The sequence below is a fragment of the Anolis sagrei genome, chromosome 1, assembly GCF_037176765.1.
Source record: "Anolis sagrei isolate rAnoSag1 chromosome 1, rAnoSag1.mat, whole genome shotgun sequence".
NCBI classification, from domain to species: domain Eukaryota; kingdom Metazoa; phylum Chordata; class Lepidosauria; order Squamata; family Dactyloidae; genus Anolis; species Anolis sagrei.
This window is the reverse complement of record NC_090021.1, coordinates 27,551,013-27,572,913: the sequence shown is the minus strand read 5'-3', so window position 1 is coordinate 27,572,913 and position 21,901 is coordinate 27,551,013. Positions and strand designations below refer to the sequence as shown.

General features: G+C 37.5%; 1 protein-coding gene across 1 annotated transcript in view; it reads right to left on the bottom strand.

Moving 5' to 3' along the window:
* Window positions 1-21,901, bottom strand: part of SRBD1 (S1 RNA binding domain 1) — a 191,763-nt gene that overhangs the window by 61,286 nt on the left and 108,576 nt on the right. The window contains exon 16 of the mRNA XM_060754400.2: window positions 19,582-19,664. Within this exon, the coding sequence (XP_060610383.2) occupies window positions 19,582-19,664 (83 nt within the window). The remainder of the gene's footprint in view (window positions 1-19,581; window positions 19,665-21,901) is intronic.

Here is a 21,901-nt window from a genome sequence, read left to right as displayed (position 1 = left end):
AGTTCAAAGCAGATATTGTGGATTATCTGCCCTGATATTCTGGGTTATATGGCTGTATAGAAGGGCCCTTAGTGGAAAACAAGTTAAACATGAGCCAATGATGTGATGCAGCAGCTTAAAAAGGCAATGGGATTTCAGGCAGCATCAAAAGGAGTATACTGCCTAGATCAAGGGAAGTAATGATGACTCTCTATTCTGCTCACCTGGGATACTATGTCCAATTCTGGGCACCACAATTAAAGAGAGATATTGAGAAGCTGGAAGGTGTCCAGAGGAGGCCAACTAAAATCATCAAAGGTCTGGAGACCATGCCATATGAGGAATGAGCATCTTAAAGAGCTGGGTATGTTTAGCCTGCAGAAGAGAAGGTTGACAGAAGACACGATAGCCTTATATACATATTTGAAAGGCTGTCATAAGGAAGAGGGAACAGGCTTGTTTTCTCCTGCTCTTGAAACTAGCACTAGGAATAATGGGTTCAAATTACAGGAAAGGAGATTAGGCTTGAACATTCCTGTTCAACAGTGGAACTCAACGTCTCTGAGTATGGTGGAGTCTTCTTCTTTGGCGGCTTTTAAACAGAGGCTGGATGGCCATCTATCAGGGGGTACTTTGATTGGCTTTTCCTGCATGGCAGGGGGTTGGACTACATGGCCATGTGGTCTCTTCCAACTCTATGATTCTATGATCAATCTAGCCCAATATGTCCTAAGGTGCTTGAGAAAACTATTTTCCTAAACTATAACTTTCAGAGACAGTGTCACTAAGGGATTCTGGGAATTGTAGCCCACAAAATCATATTTATAAGCTGTAGTGTTGTTAGGCATTTGTAGGGAGAAAATGGTATCATTTCAGTGCTTCAATTATGCTTTGGAACCTTTTCATAGCCAAACTATTGAGTATTTCTCTTATTGTCCTATGTTACAAAACTGAATATATTGTTTTATATGCCCCCACCCCAAGCAAACACAGAAATCTACATTGGCTTGGGATCTCAAGATCCAAATGAATCAAATTATTATTTTCTTCTTTGCATTCACCCAGAGGTTATTAGTCTGGAGAATTTTTTTTCAGAGCATGAAGCTCTATAAAATATATAGTGTTTATTACTTTAGTTTATTTCTATTTACTTAAGTCTCCAAGGTGAAACTCCAGTGGTGGCAGTGTTACAGTTCAAACAAGCCAAAGCTTATTCTATAAATGTGCCTTTGTGAACTGGGTGGAGGTCTTTTGCATGCATGCAGGAGGTTAGTAATCAGAGTCATGCTGTTTATGCATTGGAAGGGTTTGTTGGGGTGAACTCAGTTTTCATCATAGGATAAAAATTTTATAGTTAGAAAAAACTCTCATGCTGGTGATCAAGATTCAATAAATTGAGAGAACGTCAAGAAAATAGTAATATGTTGTTGTACAGTATATATGTATGTGTATGTTTATATATATATATATATATATATATATATATATATATATTGCGTATTCACATATACAAAGGGATATAAACACACACACAGAAGGAGTCCCCAGGTTATGAATAAGATAGGTTCTGTATGTTTGTTCTTAAGTTGAATTAAGTGTAACCCCAGATGGATGGATGGATGGAGATAGATAGACAGACAGACAGACAGACAGATAGCTTTGGGTAACACAGGGAAGGGTTAACACCCCTGTGGTAGTTATTTTGCTGTCTGTGTCCCTGTTTAGAAAATTTCACCTCACTTTCTGTTCCTGTGATGATTGGATTTTGAAAAACTTGGCTTGTTGGAGAAACAAAGATTGGCGATAAAGCTTCAGTGGAGACCCCTTTTCCCCATGATTTCCCTTCCTAGAGGTTGATTTCTCCTATTTCTTGTTTTCTCACCCTGTTCTTAACTATGAGTCATTTGCACGTCAGATGTATGTAACTCATGGGCTCCCTGTATATACACTGTGTGTAAATGAGCATATACAGTACTATATATTGTATATGCAGTGAATCTTTTAATGGAAGCGAGTTTTAAATTTCTCTCTTGACTAGCAATGCCACTAAAAGCAATATGTCCTATCTAGAGAGTCTTATTTTAATCAGATTGTAAATAATCACGCTTCTGGAATCTAGCTGATTATCTGGAATTACCTAGATGCCCAGATGTGGGAATATTGCAACATTTGGACGGATTAGGGACATAGAGTCCTGACCAACATGAAAAAAATCTAAATCTAAATAAAAATTGTAAACACTTCTCTTGACATTTCTAGATCCTCCAGCATGGTCGATTTAAACGAAGATACAACTTCAGAAAGGCAGATTGGACTAAATTCTCAGACATGTTAGACGACATGATCACATCGGTCGCGCCAGTCCCTGAGGAATATGAACATTTTATTGAAATAGTGAAAACCTGCTCACGGGCCTCTATACCGAGAGGCTGCAGAACCCACTACCTCCAGGGCATTACTCCTGAAACAGCTGCCTTGTTGGAAAACTATTACAGGCTCCACAACGAAGACCCATTCAGTGAGCAGACTCTTCAGGCAGCGCAGAGCATTGTGTCCTCCATCTCTGAAGCCAAGAAAGAACAGTGGATCAAGTTGATCACAGAGGTCGACATGGGCAGGAGCAGCCAGAAGGCGTGGAGGCTGCTGAGACGGCTGAGCAACGATCCCTCACAAACTAATACCCATGCCAACATAAAGGCAGATCAGATAGCACACCAACTCTTGAAGAATGGGAAACCCAACCTTGCCACCAAAGTAGGAAAGAAACCAATAGCCAGACAACCAGAGATTGAGAACAACAACCTCCATGAACCCTTTACATCTACTGAATTGGACATGGCTCTCAACAAATATAAGAATGGCAAAGCAGCTGGCTTGGATGATCTACGGATGGAACAAATCAAGAACTTTGGTCCAAAAGCAAGGCGCTGGCTGCTGGAGCTGATGAACAACTGCACTGCATCCTGTCAGATCCCCAAAATCTGGAGGAAAGCAAGAGTCATCGCCATCTTGAAGCCAGGCAAAGACCGTAATGACCCAAAAAGCTACAGACCAATCTCCCTGTTGTGCCACCTCTACAAAGCTCTGGAAAGACTTATTCTGCATAGAATTATGGAAAATATAGACCCCTGTCTGATCCCACAGCAAGCTGGCTTCAGAAAAGGCAAAAGCTGCACATCGCAAGTGCTGAACCTGACCCAGCACATAGAAGATGGCTTTGAAAGGCAGCAGATCACAGGAGCTGTCTTCATAGACTTGTCAGCAGCCTATGATACTGTGAACCACCGCCTCCTCCTGAGAAAAATGTATAATATCACAAAGGACGACCACCTCACCCGCCTCATAGGAAACCTGCTACAAAACAGGAGCTTTTTTGTTGAGTTCCAGGGCCAGAGAAGCAGATGGCGGAAACAGAAGAACGGCCTGCCTCAGGGGAGCATGCTTGCTCCATCCATGTTCAACATCTACACAAATGACCAGCCACTGCCAGAAGGGACAGAGAGTTTCATCTATGCTGACGATCGTGCCATTACAAGCAGGGAGCTTTGAGATGGTAGAACAGAAGCTCTCCGAAGCTCTAGGTGCTCTTACTGCCTATTACAGGGAAAACCATCTAATCCCTAATCCATCTAAAACACAGACATGCGCCTTTCACCTTAAGAACAGACAAGCATCCCGAGCTCTGAGGATTACCTGGGAAGGAATCCCACTGGAGCATTGCAGCGCACCCAAATACCTGGGAGTCACTTTGGACCGTGCTCTGACCTACAAGAAGCACTGCCTGAACATCAAACAAAAAGTGGGCGCTAGAAACAACATCATACGAAAGCTGACTGGCACAACTTGGGGATCACAACCAGACACAGTGAAGACATCTGCCCTTGCGCTATGCTACTCTGCTGCTGAGTATGCATGCCCAGTGTGGAACACATCTCATCACACTAAAACAGTGGATGTGGCTCTTAATGAGACATGCCGCATTATCACGGGGTGTCTGCGACCCACACCACTGGAGAAATTACACTGCTTAGCCGGTATTGCACCACCTGACATCCGCCGGGAAGTAGCAGCCAATAGTGAAAGGACCAAGGCAGAGACATCTCCAGCTCATCCCCTGTTTGGGTATCAGCCAGCACGTCAACGACTTAAATCAAGACATAGTTTTCTTAGAACTACAGAGACACTCGCTGGAACACCCCAGCAAGCGAGAGTCCAAAAGTGGCAGGCCCAAACCCAGCACCTCAATTCATGGGTGATACCAGATGAGAGACTCCCCCCTGGGCACTCAGAAGACTGGGCGACTTGGAAGGCGCTGAACAGATTGCGCTCTGGCACCACGAGATGCAGAGCCAATCTTAAGAAATGGGGCTACAGGGTGGAATCCTTGGCATGCGAGTGCGGAGAAGAACAAACCACTGACCACCTGCTGCAATGCACCCTGAGCCCTGCCACATGCACGATGGAGGACCTTCTTGCGGCAACACCAGAGGCACTCCAAGTGGCCAGATACTGGTCAAAGGACATTTAACCAAATACCAAATTTACAAAATCTGTGTGGTTTTTTTTCTTTCTTTTTTTTTCTTTTTCTTTTTAATCTCTGTGTTTGTTTTGCTCTGTTAGAATTGTAATACAATGGTTGCTGATGACACGATAAATATAAATAATATGGTCAGCTTCTGGCAGAATATTCAAATGCACAAATGCTTAACCCACAAATGCAGATATGCACAGCTTTGTAGACAGGCCCCATAACCACTATCTTCAAGAGTAAGGTGGCTTTCCGTGAGGGATATAGGATCCCAAATTAGACTATTTCTGCTTTGAAAACTGCACTGAAACAATCCTTGCCAAATATATTTCCCTAGCACCTCCTTTAATATACTACAGGTGTGAAATGATAGTTGTTCACCTCACTTTGATTTCTGTACCATAAAAGTAGTAATGCTTCATAGCTTTTACTTGCTGATAAGGATGCTGCTCTTGTTTTACCTCTTTTAAAACAAAAAAAAGTATGAAAACTGACTTGAAAGTCACTGGTAGAAAGGCAAATAAAACAGCTATAACACTGTACAACTTTCCAAGAAATATACTAAAGTGAGGGCCAGAAATTTTGTCTTGCATAGAGCGGTCAGATGCCCCTTAGTGTAAGAAATGTCTATTATTTGAGGAGCAGAAAATTTTTACATCATCACAAGATATCCAAAAATTCTGCACAAGTTGAGCATCCAAAATGAAAGAATCCAGATGTGTTTTAGATATTGGTTTTCTTGGATTTCTGAATGATGGCATTTGCATATATGAACAATAAGTGTTCCAGATAGAGCAGTGGTTCTCAACCTGTGGGTCCCCAGGTATTTTGGCCTACAACTCCCAGAAATCCCAGTCAATTTACCTATGACTAGGATTTCTAGGAGTTGAAAACTATAAAACATCTGGGGATCCACAGGTTGAGAACCACTGAGATAGAGAATGGGATCAATTCTTTCAAGCCTCAGTATTTGATTCCATGGTTATACCCTAGTTGAGACAAACAATTGGATTGAGTTTACAATATTATAATGTTATAGCATGGAAACTGTCAAAGTCAAAGAACAGTGATCAAAGTTCAGGATTCCCTATTTTCATTGAAAACAGTCTTCCTTTGATGAAAAAACATTTTCTTTTGGAATAATAAACAGAATGCTTCCACAACAATTGGGGCAAAAACCACACCCTATTCCAGTTTACCATTACTCGCAGAAAATCAAGACAAACATTTCAAGTTTCACCACATTTTTGAAAAATCTTTCAATTTTACTGATTCTCCGTGTTTAGTCTTGGAGTGGTCAACTTGGGTGAACTTAAAGTTGGAGGAAATACAAAACAAAATAAAGAAGAGGAGATTGGCAACCGTCCTCAGGCACAAGATCTTTGAATATCATTTCAGAACCATCATCTGGATGACAGTACCAAAGACAACATTCATCTTAAATAATCTTGAATGTATGCAGTAGAGTAAATTTGGATTTGTTTTGATTTAAGGTCTTCCAAAGTTGAGGCCAACTTGCTGAAGAAAAAAAAAACATTAAACTATCTATAACCCTGTGTCAACATATGATGCTACTGGGAATGGTAAGTGAATTAATTTTCCAAGGAAAATTAATTACTTATGACTTTCAGTTGTAAAAGCAAACAACGTAACTCTGGATTAGGGCACATTTAATTTCTGTTTAGAGTAGTGATTAATTTAATTTCATATAATTCATGGTATGTAATGGAAAGCAGAACAAAGATGAAATTTTAGACAATGACTGACACAGAAAAAGTGTATATTTATGTTGGTGATCCAAAAATAAGGGTCAAAGATAATAATCTGTGTAATAAAACAAGATATTCATTGCTACAATAGTGTTGTGGATGGGGAGGGGAACAATTTGCTAAAAATATTAGATCGACAGAATCAATAAAAAGGAAAATTTAAAACAAGACCAAATGCATGTTTTGTGTAAATACCTTGCTAGAAAATAAAACACTAATTTAATACTGCACAAGAAACAACATTGCTTTATTTTCTGATTTCAGTGTTGAATGTGTTGTGTATTTGTATGCTTTTACGATTCAATGTGACATTGAATAATTGCCAAACTGGAAGCCGCTCTGAGTCCCCTCCAGAATGAGATATGAGTGGGGTAAAAATGCAGTAAGTAAATAAATAAACAACCCTTGATTTATTAAATTATGAAATAATGCATTAATTAGAATGCACTTCTGGGAGAAATCAAGAGAAATAACAAAAATAACGTAAATATCATAGTGGCAATAAAATGTCAGTTTGAATGTTAAATTACATAGCAATGCAAAACTACCATAGCATTTAGGAAAACCTTGACCACGATCCAAGATTAATCTAGTCTGTCTTCTACTTAGCAAGCCACTTTTCAAAATACATAAAGATGTATGGTTTGTTTGTTTGTTTTGTTTTTTTTTTTGGGGGGGGGGGTCTTTATTATAGTGACTGACACAATTGGGATATTAAAAACCTTGAAGCAAATGTTGGAGACTCCTAGCTTGTTCAGGTGCTCTGATACGACTCAAAGGCTATTTTAGACAAAGTGGAAGTTACAAAACGAAGAGGAGAGTATATAATGATGTGGAATTTGCTATTGATAAACTGACTTTAGGTATTACCTACCATCTTGAGACCATAAGATGTTACAAAAGATGTGGAGAATTTTAGGACCTTCTGATGTCTCCAGCTATACTTGGGTCCCATTCTGGCCCTCTTGGTTTCCTCAGATGGCTATTCCTTATTCTCCATGACACTCATAATTTTGTATTTTCCTGACTTTTGTATGGCTGCCATTCTCTACCATTAAAGATTAAAACATCTCTCCTAAATCTTTGTCAGACAAGAGCTTTAAACTAAATATGCTGATACCTTTTGTCCCACTTTTTTGCCTTGGTCTTGCCCCCCACTGGAATGCAGCTGCTGAAAATGCCTGTAATATTAAATTAAATTCAGCCCTCTGGCAGAATAAAGCTTCCCACTTTTGTGCTTAGTTATCAAATCTATATAATCAGAAGCTTTCTTTTAGTACTTTTGCATCTGGTGGCTTCCCTGTTGCAATAACTGACAGCCAGGATGTTATTTTTTAGGAATCTGAAGTGCTGTGTAACTGATGTTTCCAATTTTTTCCATCATGATTGCAGATTAGTGGTTCCCAAAACGTGTGGAAATGCAACCAGTCATTGTATTTTCTTGCATAGTGATGTTATATTTGCATTCACTGAAACAAATAACATTGCAAGATCCACAAACATTGCAAATAACATTGCAAGATCCTGGGCATTTGCATTCACTGAAACAAATAACATTGCAAGATCCACAATGTTTTGTTTGAGAGAAATAGTCCTGTCATTCATAGCGCTCCTGATAGAAACTATCTGCCTGTAATAAACAACAAGGTGCGTGGACGCACAAAGATATAATTAGAGATTGTTGGTTGATGATTTAACAATACCTCCCACCACAATGGTGGAAATATGTAATAGGAAGTCTGCTGATTGCTTTAGCAAGACATTCAGAGCTTTCTAACAATGGATAGGTTTTACTAATAGCCAGATGGAGAGCGATGATAAATGGAAATCTAACAAAAGGGATGGGTTCTTCTTTGTTGCCCATCTAATATCTTTTATGAGAAAAGTTTGATGTTACTGTCAATGATACCACTTCAAAAATGGTAGTAGATGACATGAGGAAAAGATCTAAATTTTAGGATGGGAAGAGGAGAGGAGGAAGGGAAAAAGAACTAAAGAATACAAAGAATTTTTATAACCTATACAAAAATCAAGTCAACATCATACTCACATAGAATTGCTAAGGTTTCATCTGCCCTGTAGAATACAATTTGACATAACTTAAAACTCTCATGTCTACAATGCTATGAAAACATAGAAATAATAGTTTACAAGGTCTTTAGCCTTCTCTGTCAAAGAGCTCTGGTGTTTCACCAAACTACAATTTTCACGATTCCATAGCACTGAGCAATGATAATTAAAGTAGTATCAAATTTCATTAACTCTACAGGACAGGTGAAAACTAAGAAACCTATACTTTTGGCGCCATGGTAGCACAGCAGTTAAAGCCACTAGCTGCAGGAAAGGCTGCTGACCAGAAGGTCAATGAGTCGGGGTGAGCTGTCAGTCCTAGCTTCTTCACCCTAGCAATTTGAAAGCTGGCAATGAGAGTAGATCAGTGGGTACCACCTCAGTAGGAAGGTAAAGGGACACCCCACATGCCGGCAAAACAATCGGAGATGTCTATAGATAGCAAGGCTCCTTTGGCATGAAAAAATGGAACAAGAGCACTTACTTATGGCCAGAAGTTGGACATCACCTCCAGATCCCGGAGATGGAAAAAAGGAGCACGCCTTTACCTTATCTGTGCATTGTATGTTGTTGTTCATGTAAAATGCTTTGAATGTTTGCCTTATATGTGTAGTGTAATCCACTCTAAGTTCCTCCAAGGAGATAAAGCGGAATATAAATAAAGTGTTATTGTTGTTGTTGTTGTTATTATTATTATTATTATTATTATTATTATTATTTCAGAGCACCACAATCGTATGTGGAGCTGGTGGATTAAAAGGGCTATTCTTCATGAAGCTTATCAACAAATATCTAATTTTTGGAATGGTTTTCTTTGCCAATATCTCAGATCCATTTAATGTGGCAATAACAGGTTTTTTTCCCCCTAGGAGTTACTTCACAAAACATAAGAGTGCCATTCTTTTATGGCGTAATCTGTATTTGCTTTTTAATTGCTAACTTCATGCAAGACCAAAATGGAGATAAGATGTCTGTGATGCATATGGTGCATCATTTTATCAATCAAATAGACAAGAATATTTTTCAGTTTTGTGGACCTTATATGGTCACATTACATTATATTTTCTAAGTTAACAGTGTAACAGTGTAATATTATAAACTACTTTGGGTTTTTTTAAAATGTATAAAAATAAATTTGACAAATAAAGATTACTTGGGCTAACTTTCTGCCAAACTCATTTTTAAATTGCTACCCTAAGGCATGTCTCTTAAACTTATGTTAGCCACTAAAATTTTTCCATAGAAATCACAGCTTATGAATATGCCATGCACTGATATCTAAAAGGAATTGTTATGTATTCATTCAGAAGGAGTAAATGTGATGCTTTTATGAAATGTTATGCCTCTGTACTCTTACAAATGTAACTATTTTTGAAGTTAAGTACAAATAATAAATCACACTGCAATCAGGAATTCGGCTGTTAAGCAGTATATTGGATTAACCTTTTATTAGTATAATCACAAATTAATAAGTGTAACTATTGCTGCAGGCAATGACAATTTAAATACATTACAAAAACCTCAACTGTTTTTACTCCAAAACTGTACCCTACATATTAAATTCTTCTGTGATTTTTTTGCCAAATATTTTATAAATATAAACACATCTAAAATATGAAACTTATATAATTCCTTTATAAAAAGTCAATTTTTTAAAATCTTCCATGATTAAAAAAAAACATACACACATGACGAGTTTTGTTTCGTTTTTTTCACCTCTTTCTTTTATGTTGAAGCAGGGCTCAAGGTAGGGATGTCCACTGTCTCATTTAATATTCAATTTATGCATGTGCTATGGAGCCCCCAGTGGCACAGTGGGTTAAACTGCTGAACTGAAAGGTCAGCAGTTTCAATCTGGGAGTGGGATGAGCTCCCACTGTCAGCACCAACTTCTACCAATCTAGCAGTTTGAAAACATGCAAATGTGAGTAGATCAATAGGTACCGCTTCAGCAGGAAGGTAACAACACCCCATGCAGTCATGCTGGCCACATGACCTTGTAGGTGTCTACAGACAACGCTGGCTCTTTGGAAAATGGAAATGAGTGCCACCTTCTCAGAATCGGACATGATTAGACTTAATGTCAAGGGGAAAGTTTTACCTTTTTATACATGTGCTATTGCACAAAATTCCAGGCTCAATGGATTCGTGAATGTCAGTAAAATTTAAAGGTGTTTCTTTTGCATATGATTTTTTTTTTGTTAATCTCAAAATCGATCCCTGTTTTGATGCAGTTAGTTAATAATTTTGGTTTAATACCTGGCCATTCAACACACTGATTCAACTTAGAAACATTGCAGGTGGGAAGCAAGATGAACTCTAGTATATTTAAAGTAATGCAGTTTCAATATTGCCAAAATTCATTACTTATTGGGTAAAATTAACCCCAGGGATTTATCTTGGAGATTAATCCAAGATTTATCGATATGACCAAGCTTAAATAGACAGTAAAGTACAATAATTAAAATGCATGTTAATTGTTTATGTTATTCATTGAACTCCTCTACTTATACCTTGCCAGGTATTTTAATGCATTGCTCAAGAAATTCTAATTAAAGAAGGGTTACCCTTCCAGAGCTTCTTACATAACATCACATATATCTGTTACCTTGCAATATTATTTTCTTTTCTTTTTTTAAGTACACAATCCATCATGGAGTCTTCATTTCTAAAACCTCTATACAAATAATATCTGGTTCTCATTTTATTTAAAAAGAGTGGTTTATTGTCACAATTTCAGCTGTTAAAACTATATTGTCCTGTCAATTGAACTTTGACTCATATGGTCATTCAAAATATATTTTGTAAGTACATTTTGGGAGGAAGAAATCATATGCATAAATTTGATTTTGGAAAGTTTTGTGATATGCATATGTTCATGTTACCTTAAATTGTTCACCTGCTTTTGAAAATTAACAAAGAGCCAATGGATGGAGATTTTTCACATCCTTTTGACTGCTAAAACATTTATACCACTCAATATTGAGGGTTATTGAGTGGACCTCAGATTTGCTTCATCACATACAGTTTTTTCACAACTTGTGTTGACATTCTTAGATTGCAAAATCTTATTGAATGAAGTTAGCACTGAAATCAGTAATGGAATCTCAAAAGGAACAGTGTATGCAGTGTTCATTGTAGTTTCTGGGTCAGCATATAGAGGTCCCTCATCAAGGATGCATCTCCACATCTCCCACGATAGTATTGCATATTGCAATGGCTCCAACTCATCATCCACACCCAATGAATGTGGGGTGAAGACAGAAATTAATATTTGCTGAACATTTGAGATTACTATAGAAGTTCATCTTTGGTTTCTCCAGACTTATGAAATATATAGAGAGCATTACTTAGGAGAGCCCTTTCCATTTGGGGGCACTTTTACTTTGCAATGCTCTAATCATCGTGGGTCATCTGCTGCCACAAAGCAAAGTTTCGAATCATTTTAAGTCCATCAATTTATTTTTTATCATTTTGTATTTTTTTCTCCTCCTTTGATAGATTTGAAGATTTGATGTTTTCAACTTATTTTCATGTATTACTGATTTTATAGTATCTTTGAGAGTTTATTACCAGCATGTTCTTTTTTCAAGGATGGAGCATAAATCTCAATTAATGCACTTCATAAAACCTTTATTTCACATCTTTTTACAATGAAACCAAAATTATTTCAATGTTTGCGGCACCATCACCTTGGGACAAACGTTTCAAGGGGGCAAAGATGCAAAAATAGCTATCTGGGAGACAAACCACACTTTAAAACGTTGACAGCAGAAGCCCACAAATCAGACCATTGAATAATATTTTCCCCTCAAATAGCGTAGTTTAAGCATATCTAAGCAAATGGCACACTGCTCAGTGGAAGTTTTGTTCACCTCATAAATTAGCCACCTCATTTCCCTCATCATACACACAGAAAACCAGAAAAAACCCTCATACATATTTGTTTTAATAAAAGTAATAAAGCAAGTCCAGAAGTTACAGTTGTTATGACATAATCACACCTCGGAGACTTAAAAACCACTCAGCTGCACATCATCCCTCAAACTCACTTTCTGCAAGCAACTGTCTCAAGACACCAACCTTCTACTGTATCCGTAATACTCTCCAGTCCTATTCATCTAAGATATATGTGTTATATATATATACACACACACACATGCTATATGCTTAAAACACACACAAATATATAAGAACTATTAGCAAACAAGATTCATACCTGCTGAAGTAAACGTGGTCAATCTATGCACACATATGCATTTAAATACAAAACCAAAAAGGAAATCCTGCAAGTTATAGTAGCTACATAACACAAAGTCACACATTATTATAAGGAAGAACCAAAGTAAAATCCAGTTTGTTGTTCTTTCCTCCCTTTCTTCAGCACTTCCATGAGATCAGATGTTTCTACTTACATTTTAGATGGATATCAACATTATAAACCATGGCTGGTTAAAGCTATGGTTAGTGCTATAAACTGTGGTCTGAAACTGGCTTTTTCCAACTAACCATAGTTAAACTTGATACCTGCTGTGATTTGTATTTCTAAACTCGGAATGAAACTTTCCAAATCATAGCCATGGTATTGGGTGGGCATATTAGCTTAATGTTCATTTTAATGTTTCTGATCCAAGCAGAACTCTCCCTGGATCATCAGTTGTTTTAGAAAGCCATAATGTGCAATGAATGAAATAAGAAGACACTGTTAGTCACAAACAAAAGTAAAACCCTCCAGCAAATCTTTCGATTTAGTGTTACTTGTCAATTAAATACTCAGGAAATCAATCAGCTTCAAGTTGGTGCAACACAAACAACAGAACTTGCCCCTCTCTGTAGTAGATACTTGTGTCTCTCTGTAGTAACCAGTCCCCTCACTCCCAACTGCAAGAGAACCTAAGGATCTCAAACATTAAAAAACAGAATTAAAACAAAATTTTCTGCTTGGTTTTAGTTTAAATAAGGAAATATAACTATGATTGAGAGGGTAAGTGTGATGTAGTGGTTTTGGTCATTGGAAGACTAGGGTCGGACTTCTTGTTCAGCCATGGGAATCTCCTGGATGGCTTTGAGCAAGTCACATTCTCTCATTCCCAGAAGAAGGTAAGGAGAAAAAACCCTCTGACCAAATTCAACCCCAAAAAATCCCGTAATAGTCTCTTAAGTTGTTATAAATCAGAAATGACTTGAAGGCACACAACAACAAAACATGACTGAATTGTTGCAATAATGAACACCATTGCTATCTACAATGGCACAATGTGCAGTTGTCTGTTAATTGTATGATTCAATTGTTAAAATACTGCTAAATACTCTCAGCTGTTGTATAATGTAGCACGAGAGAGACTCTGCAATACCTTCCCAACAAAGAAGACAGCATGAATGTGTATCACTGACATGTTCTCATACTGAGAGGTGGAGAAGGAAATGTCCACTCACTTGCCAGGAGAGAACTCCCGAATTCCCACTGGTATCCCACTGAGAAGACCCTGCTATGATTTAATGGGCCTATTCACGCCCCTAAAGGGATACAGAATTAGGAGCAAAAACTTTAAAACCAATCTATATTCTCACGACAGTAATATCAGCAGGACACTTTAGATTATTAGAGGAAAATTCCCACTGTCAATTAAATAAGAAGCGAGCCTTTGAGAAACAATGTTCCCTTAACTTCCAATAGGTTGTTTTAAGAAACTGGTCTCCAGCTCCTTTCTGTCAATCTTGATTTTGAGATACACACATACACACACACACACATCCAAAAGCTTAGCTGTAAAATATCTAGTTTCATTTTGGAATTGTAAAGGCCCCAGAACAAAATGTTTGAAACGAAAGAAAGAAAACTCTACACATTCAACTACCAAGGGAAGAAGGGAAGGCCAGAAAGAGGGCAAGAGGAGAAGGCATGGAGTTACCCACATTGTATTTAAACTTCATATTAGGTATTTCAATTATACATGATAAAAATCCTTCTTTGATCAAGACCCTGGAGCAATACATGGGAACTAGGGGGAGAAATTAGTTCAACTGTTTTCCCTTAAGGAGCCTACATAGAAAAGCATTATTCGCAGATTTTATTTGACACAAAATGCTGCAGTTACATCTGGAATGAAGTACGGTTCCCTTCTGGGAGTTTGAAAAACTATCCACATTATCTCTCATACGCTTAAAGGATGTTAATTTCCCAAATGTGCGAAGGGGAGAAGATTTCAGTGTGTAGAACAAAAAGGAAAGACTTTAACATTGTTTACAAGTATAACTGGTCAATAAAAATCGGCTGAAGTCAAAATTAAAATGAGGTATATTCTTACTTTCATTAAGTTTGCAGTGTAGGAGATGGCTGCTCCTTTGTGGATCAATAAACTACTTTTGTAATACTGGAAATACTGGAGCACATGGACAATTTTAAGCACAATTAAAAACCCAAGATTTTGACTCTCAAAAGCAGAATTATAATGGAACAAGTTTCCAGACTCTGGAGTTGATAATGCAAAGTGGGTTTTCCCCCCACTTCTTATTTTTTTAATAAAAATCATACAACTGGATATAATACAAACAAAAAGGGATATTGTTTCATTATCTGGGCGGAGGCCACTAGGGGGTGGTAGAGAGAGAAGGATAGTCCATTTTATGGGGGTGGAGGGTGGGTAGAAGGAGTAAAAGCATTTCCCTCTGTTTTCCAGCTATTCCTCCACCCATGACCCCTCATAGAAACAACCCTCATTTACACTATGGGAAGGGGGGGGGGGTTAACTAGCAAAAATGGGAGAAATTATTTTCCTCCTTCAATTCCCTCCCTGCAAAATGGACTATCCTTCTCTCTCTACTACCCCCTAGTGGCCTCCACCTGTATAATAGAACAGTACCCAAAAGATACTGTAAAAGCAATTTCAAAGTTATTAATAAATATATTGAAATTATGAGTACAAGCAATCCTGAATCAAACAAATGCTTTAATAAACAAGTGAGAGCAATACACATGTTAATCTCACGAAACAAGTATATTTGGGGGTAGGTGTTGAAATTAGGCTATTAACTTACATTGCTGGATATTAAACCAACCCTTATATTTAGTTAGACATGACCTAACTAAAATGGGTACTAGGTTAACATCAAACAATAGTAAATTTCCTAGAGGGTTTTTTGACACTTTATTTCCTTGTAAGCCCATAAAGCTATTTATGGTGCTACTAAAGAAACACATGGAAGTGGTAATGATATTTAAGTTTTCAGTACTTTGTTTCTTTTGTTTTAAGACACTGCAGGATTTCCATAGTGAGCAACATGGTTTGCTGAAAGAATATTGGGCATTTTCTACAAATAACTTCTCAGTGGGGCTAAGGATAAGTTTTACCTTCATGCTAGCATAGGTTAAATGTCTGTAACACTAGTATCCTATGGACTGGAATATAAAAGAGAATACGTTAAACAGACCTCTGCTACACATGGCACTTGTGCCCATATAAATAGCCATTTGCATGATTCTCTTCCTAAGTGTGACAACAAAAAACTTTGGTATCCTACAGCAACTATTGTTAGTACATCTCATTATAGACTTTAACTCAGGATAGTCTTATGCAAGGGGTTTGTTTCCCCTCTCCACAACCTCCTGCTTCTCCAACTTTTCAGTTGAAAACAAATAACTTAATAAGTGCGCTCAAAGGAAGAAAAAGTCATAACCACTTAATCCTTTCCCTTTAGACTTGTGATGTTGCCTAAGGATAATTACTCTTTTGACACACAAGTTGAACAATTTGTCTCCTAAAGTGGCACTGAATGCTCTAGTGATTCACAATGCTTTTACATCACTGAGCGTGCATCTTAGATACCTTCTGGGGTGAAATTTTCTCTTAAAAACTTCTGACAAGAGGTTTTGCCAACCTAAAGGTATTATCTGCTCTCTGTACTCATGGGAGAAAAAGAGAAGAACAGGGAAGGCACACTTGTTGTCTTGCTGATCCTGGAACTTAAGTACATGTGTAACGAAATTTGTTGCTTTATCTTGTCTTCTCAAGAGGTCTATGAAGGCCTATAAAGATTTTCTCAAAGAGCCCATGGCAATGTTCTAGCAACTGGCAGAAGCAGTATATCCCACATACAAAGCCTCTTTACTCTTTTGTACTGAATGCTATACAAGGCACATGAGTGTAACAAAAGAAACTGTACCAACTAGCCATAAATAAAAGCCCAACTTTTTAAAGCAGGGTCTCCTTCCCCAAACTTTATTCCACACACAAAATATTTGATTACAAAGGTTAACATTTACCAGACTCAACTCCATAGTTGGACCTAAAAGGATCCTATTTGTTCTGTAAATAAATAAGCACAAGGTGCCTGTTTGGTATACCAGAAAACCAGGAAGGGCTGTTTTTCAGAGAGTGGTCTTTGGAGAAGCAGCTGCGGGAATCAAAACAAGGATCGGAACAGGCTTTGTGGCTTGAAGCATCTGCATGCTTAAATCAGTCCATCTGAATAGTGTCATTTGGGCAAACAGACCCCATGGTTTGTATCTAGCAGCTGAGAAGAAAATGCCTTCAACAAGAGGTTTGCCTGACACTTTTTGAAGAAGCAATGCCTTGGTCTGACCACACCTGGAATAGTGTGTCCAATTCTGGGCACCGCAATTGAAGGGAGATTTTGACAAGCTGAAATGTGTCCAGAGGAGGGTGACTAATGATCAAGGGTCTGGAGAACAAGCCCTATGAGGAGCAGCTTAAAGAGCTAGGCATGTTTAGACTGCAGAAGAGAAGGCTGAGAGGAGATGTGATAGCCATGTATAAATATGTGAGAGGAAGTCATAGGGAGGAGGGAGCGAACTTGTTTTCTGCTGCTTGGGGGACTAGGACGCGGAACAATGGCTTCATACTACAAGAAAGGAGATTCCACCTGAACATGAGGAAGTACTTCCTGACTGTGAGAGCTGTTCAGTTGTGGAACTAAAGGCCCCTTCTTTGGTGGCTTTTAAAAAGAGGCTGAGTATATGTTGGGATTGCGTTGAATGCGATTTTCCTGCTTCTTAGCAGGGGGTTGGACTGGATGGCCCATGAAGTCTTTTCGAACTCTATGATTCTATGATTCTATGATTTACATCCAAAAGTAGATGGGATTCGAGGGGTAAGTTATTTTTTAAATAGTTGTATAGATATTCATTATACGTAGTCACATTACCAGAAGCATTGGTTCAGGATGAGCATCCCTTATCCAAAATTCCAAAATGCTCAAAAATACAAAATTTTCTACATGGGTAGCAGAGATATGAGCAAAGCTCATACTAACAGCTTTGCTTTCTGACAGTTCAGTGTACAGTAACTTCATTTCATTCACATTTTTTTTAAAATATTGTATTAAGATACCTTCAGGTATAATTATAAAGAGTATACGAAATATAAATGAGTTGTTTGCTTATATTTGGGCTCCATCTCCAAGATACCTGATTATGTACATATCTGCAAATGCAGGTATTCCAAAATTTAACCCCCAAAAATCAAATTCTCAAACACTAATGCAGCAGAAAAGATATCTCTGTTGACTCATCATTGAAGCTAAACCCAACCATCACACTAAGTAACAACAACTAGCCTTTTCCCCATCTGAGACTCAGGGCGGCTTTAAAAGATTTTAAAAGATTAAGATATAAAATGAATAATATGCAAAAATTTTAAATATAATTTAACTAATGTTAACATTAAAAGCAAGAGCATTAAAAAGAAAACAGTAGAGTTCTAAAAGGCATTTTCAATATTGAGCAATCAGCCTTCCAAAAGGAATAGGTCTACCTACAAAAAATAGCAGAGAGTGTGCTAGTCCAAAGAGAGAAGAACCTCTCCAGAAGGTCTCAAAACACGGTCAAGATCACATGGGAGAATGTGGCCAACCTAGACCTGAGCCTCATTAGAGAAGGTAACTTAATATGTAACCATAGCATATTATTTTCTGCTCCTGTTAAGGCCCTGATGTCTTTCCTTTCCATGTCAGCTATTAGTCTTGTAGGCAAAATGACCACTCTTGCCAACAGGATTTTTTTTTTTGCAAGGTTACAAGGAGCTTCTTCTTCAGGATCACAACTGAGGAAAAAATATTATTTTTTCCCTTACTACTGCATTGTAGCCCCCAAAAAACTGTGGTGGAAGGATGCCAAAATTGTTGCAAAAAAGTTGGTGCTAACAACTTATGACTCATACTTTCTTTGATTGCTTTTGGTTGGTTCTCTATCAATGTAACTGGTATTTAGTAACTTGCCTTATGTTATTTCTCACATTATAAGACAGGGCAAAATTTCACTGAGGGCCCTGGGAGCTGCACCCATCCCATTTTCCATTCCACCACCATTGACCACATCCATCCAGTCTTCCAAAACTATGTGTGACTGGACATATTTTGTCAGATAGCTGAAACCACAGATAACTGTCCCACAGATACAGGGGTTATACAATACAAAAGTTTTGATTATGTTATTCTCCATTGTATATGCATTATATTGCCAATAGGGCCACTAAAACTGTATTTCTTGAAATGTCCTGATCCCCAAGAATGTTTCAGAATCCACTTATGGTACAGCTTTTTTCTGGGGGGGGGGGGGGGACGACGACGACGACGACGGGGTGGATGGGTGGGGGGACACGGGCTACAGGATAGTATAGTAGGCTTGCTCAACTTCACTTTTTTAAACATATTTTTTTCAATGCAATAGATTTTGCTACTTCAACTACACAGTTTCAAAATCCCTGGAAACCCCTGCCATGCACTAATGCGCACTTTGCTACAAACATTTCTAGCATTAAAGCATTTCCCAGTTCATTTCATTCATCAAAGGTATGTGAAGAAAGCATTTCTACAACTATTAGCTGAGGAACAATCACAGACAAGGACACAGGCCAATAGCCTCTGAGCTGAGAATCAATATCTTAGAGTGTTTCCCCAAGAGGACTTTTAAAAACCCACTGCTGCAGCTATGTGAAAGGGAGAAGGCTCTACAGATCAAGTTACCAGCCTGATCTGATGTTTTTAATAGACAATAAATCTGGCTGCAGCCATGGCTCAGTCTCAGTCGCAATTGTTAAAGCCAGAGAATTTTTAGAGAAAAAGCCTGCACAAGGGCTTATAAATATTTATTACCATTCCACAAATCTTTTAAAGCAGACATATAACTAGTTGACACTTAATTACCGAGCACTGTTTCAGTGTTGCTTCATATCATGTAGGATTATGCTTGGATTAAAATGACCTGCATTGCCTTACCTGGTACATTCCGACTCCAATGTGTTTGGGCTCAATTTTCACTAGCTCAGCTAATGGGTCCTGTACCCGTCTAGCTATGGAAACTAGGGAGAAAACAGAGCAGAAATAGGGTGTTTTGTGAAATGGAGGAGCAAAAAGTACTTTTCGATGTGTCTAGTGTTGCAAACCTTCACTCTGCACTTTGCTACATGAAAAATTAAACCACAGAATAGGTGAAAATGCAGTGTGATACCAGGAAATTTATTATCAATCTATCTACAAAAAACAAGCCCATCACTACCAATAATGTCAACTGAAAAGTATGCTAATTATATGTTTTCTAAAAAAAGGAAATTCAAGCAAGAGATTACAAGCACCACATGGCATGGTAATCAGATATCAATATCCTTTGCTAAGTTTGGAAGCAGCCATTAATCACTTTAGGCAAATGACATAAACAGATGAAATTTTGTATTTATGCAGATTTTTTCCCACCCTTCTAATACTCACAGTGAATTGCAACTATTTAAAATCATGTAATAAAATACAGTAAAATGCATTTATACACAATAAAAATACAACAAACCACAAAAACATTGCTTATTAAAAACACTGAAATTGTGTGCATCAATTAATAAATTCATGGTGTGCAATTAAAAAATATAGACAACTAAAACGTAACAGTCAATTTTTCATTGTGACTGGGGCAAATGGTCTGAGTCCCTCTACGGAGGTGAGAAGATTAGGATATAAAAGTTTTAAATAAATAAATAAATAAATAAATAAATTTTATTAATGTATTATAATATTGATTTTTACTATAATTGCTTTGTTCTATGCTCAGTTATAATGCTACCACTATTAAAGCTATACATTTTTAGTGAATATTTTCAGTATTCTTTCAAAATATTAACGTCATCATACACTTTATTCAGTATTTTCTGCTTTATGATAACCAATTTTAATCTCAGTAGTATAAAAGCTTCATGAGAACCACTACTCCACTTAATGTTCTCTCAGCAACAGCAAGAGCATCCCTCTGGGCAGCTAAACCAGGAAATCCCAATTGGACCCCCCCGCCCCAAGGGTCTGCTTCCAGGGGCAAACCAAGAATGGGCAACTTGGAAGTCCCTGAACAGATCCAGAAGCGGACTGGGAAGATCAAAAGAAAACCTGGCAAAATGGCATCTCCTAAAAGGATCCTCCACTTTGTGCAGCTATGGAGCAGAACAAACAACTGTATGCTTGTCCACAATGCCCTGCCTCATTTACAGAGGAAACACTGTTTACAGCTATAGACAATGCAGTTGCTGTTGCCCATTTTTGGTCAAGAAAACATTTAGCCACTTTTGCTCCTTCTATTTTTATGAGTTTTAAGCTTATTTAGGTAATGCTTTTGATACAAAATATAAATAAATAAACCTTAGTTGTATGTGATATACAAAAACACACAATTATTTTAGCTATTAAACAATGAAAGTGATTGTCTAATATGGCTCACACAGTCCAGTCTAGAAAATCTCTTATTGCACACATGTTATCTGAGTTTACTTTGCATATCTTGTATATATAAATACAGAGACAGATAAAAACAGAAAAGAAACATACATATAAAATCTTATATGCCATCAAGTATGTGAGGTTGCTATGGCTATGATCTATACCTCAACTTGTGTGTTAATATGTTATTTAGCAAAAAATCATATGATTTTTTTCAGTTTGTAGTTTTCAATGCATCATTTTTCTATGACTGCATATACCCAACATAGAGGAAACATGGTTACAATTTCTAGAACATTTAATTCAATAGTTAGATGGATTAATCAGATGAAAAATGTGTCCCCAACTAACTGAGCTACACCTGAGATAGACAAACACTAGTTTCTGGCAGGCCCCATCTTAATGGAGCAATGGTTGTACTCCAGGTTTTAGAACAAGTTTAAAAGGAGCTTTCCAAGGTGCTGACTCGAGGAGGAGGAGGAGGAGGAGATGATTTCCTCCCCCTTTCCCGATTTGCTACTAAAAACATCTGATAACAAATTTAAAAAAACAAATTGTTAAAATTACACAAAATACAAAAGTTAAAAAGCTGAATGTTGTTAATATATGAACATTCTATGGCATTGTGAGAAATGCAAATAGTAGTTCCTCAACACCTGGCGCTATCTGGAGGAATGAGACTGTCTAATATGTAACATGATTTTTGTTCTTGGGTTATAAATGTAAGTTCCTAATTGGTTCTATCATAAAAACATGGACAACATTTATTAAACGACAGAAACTTTGTTTTTGTATATATTTTCATTAAGGAAAATGACAAAATTTTGGGTTTCAGGTAATA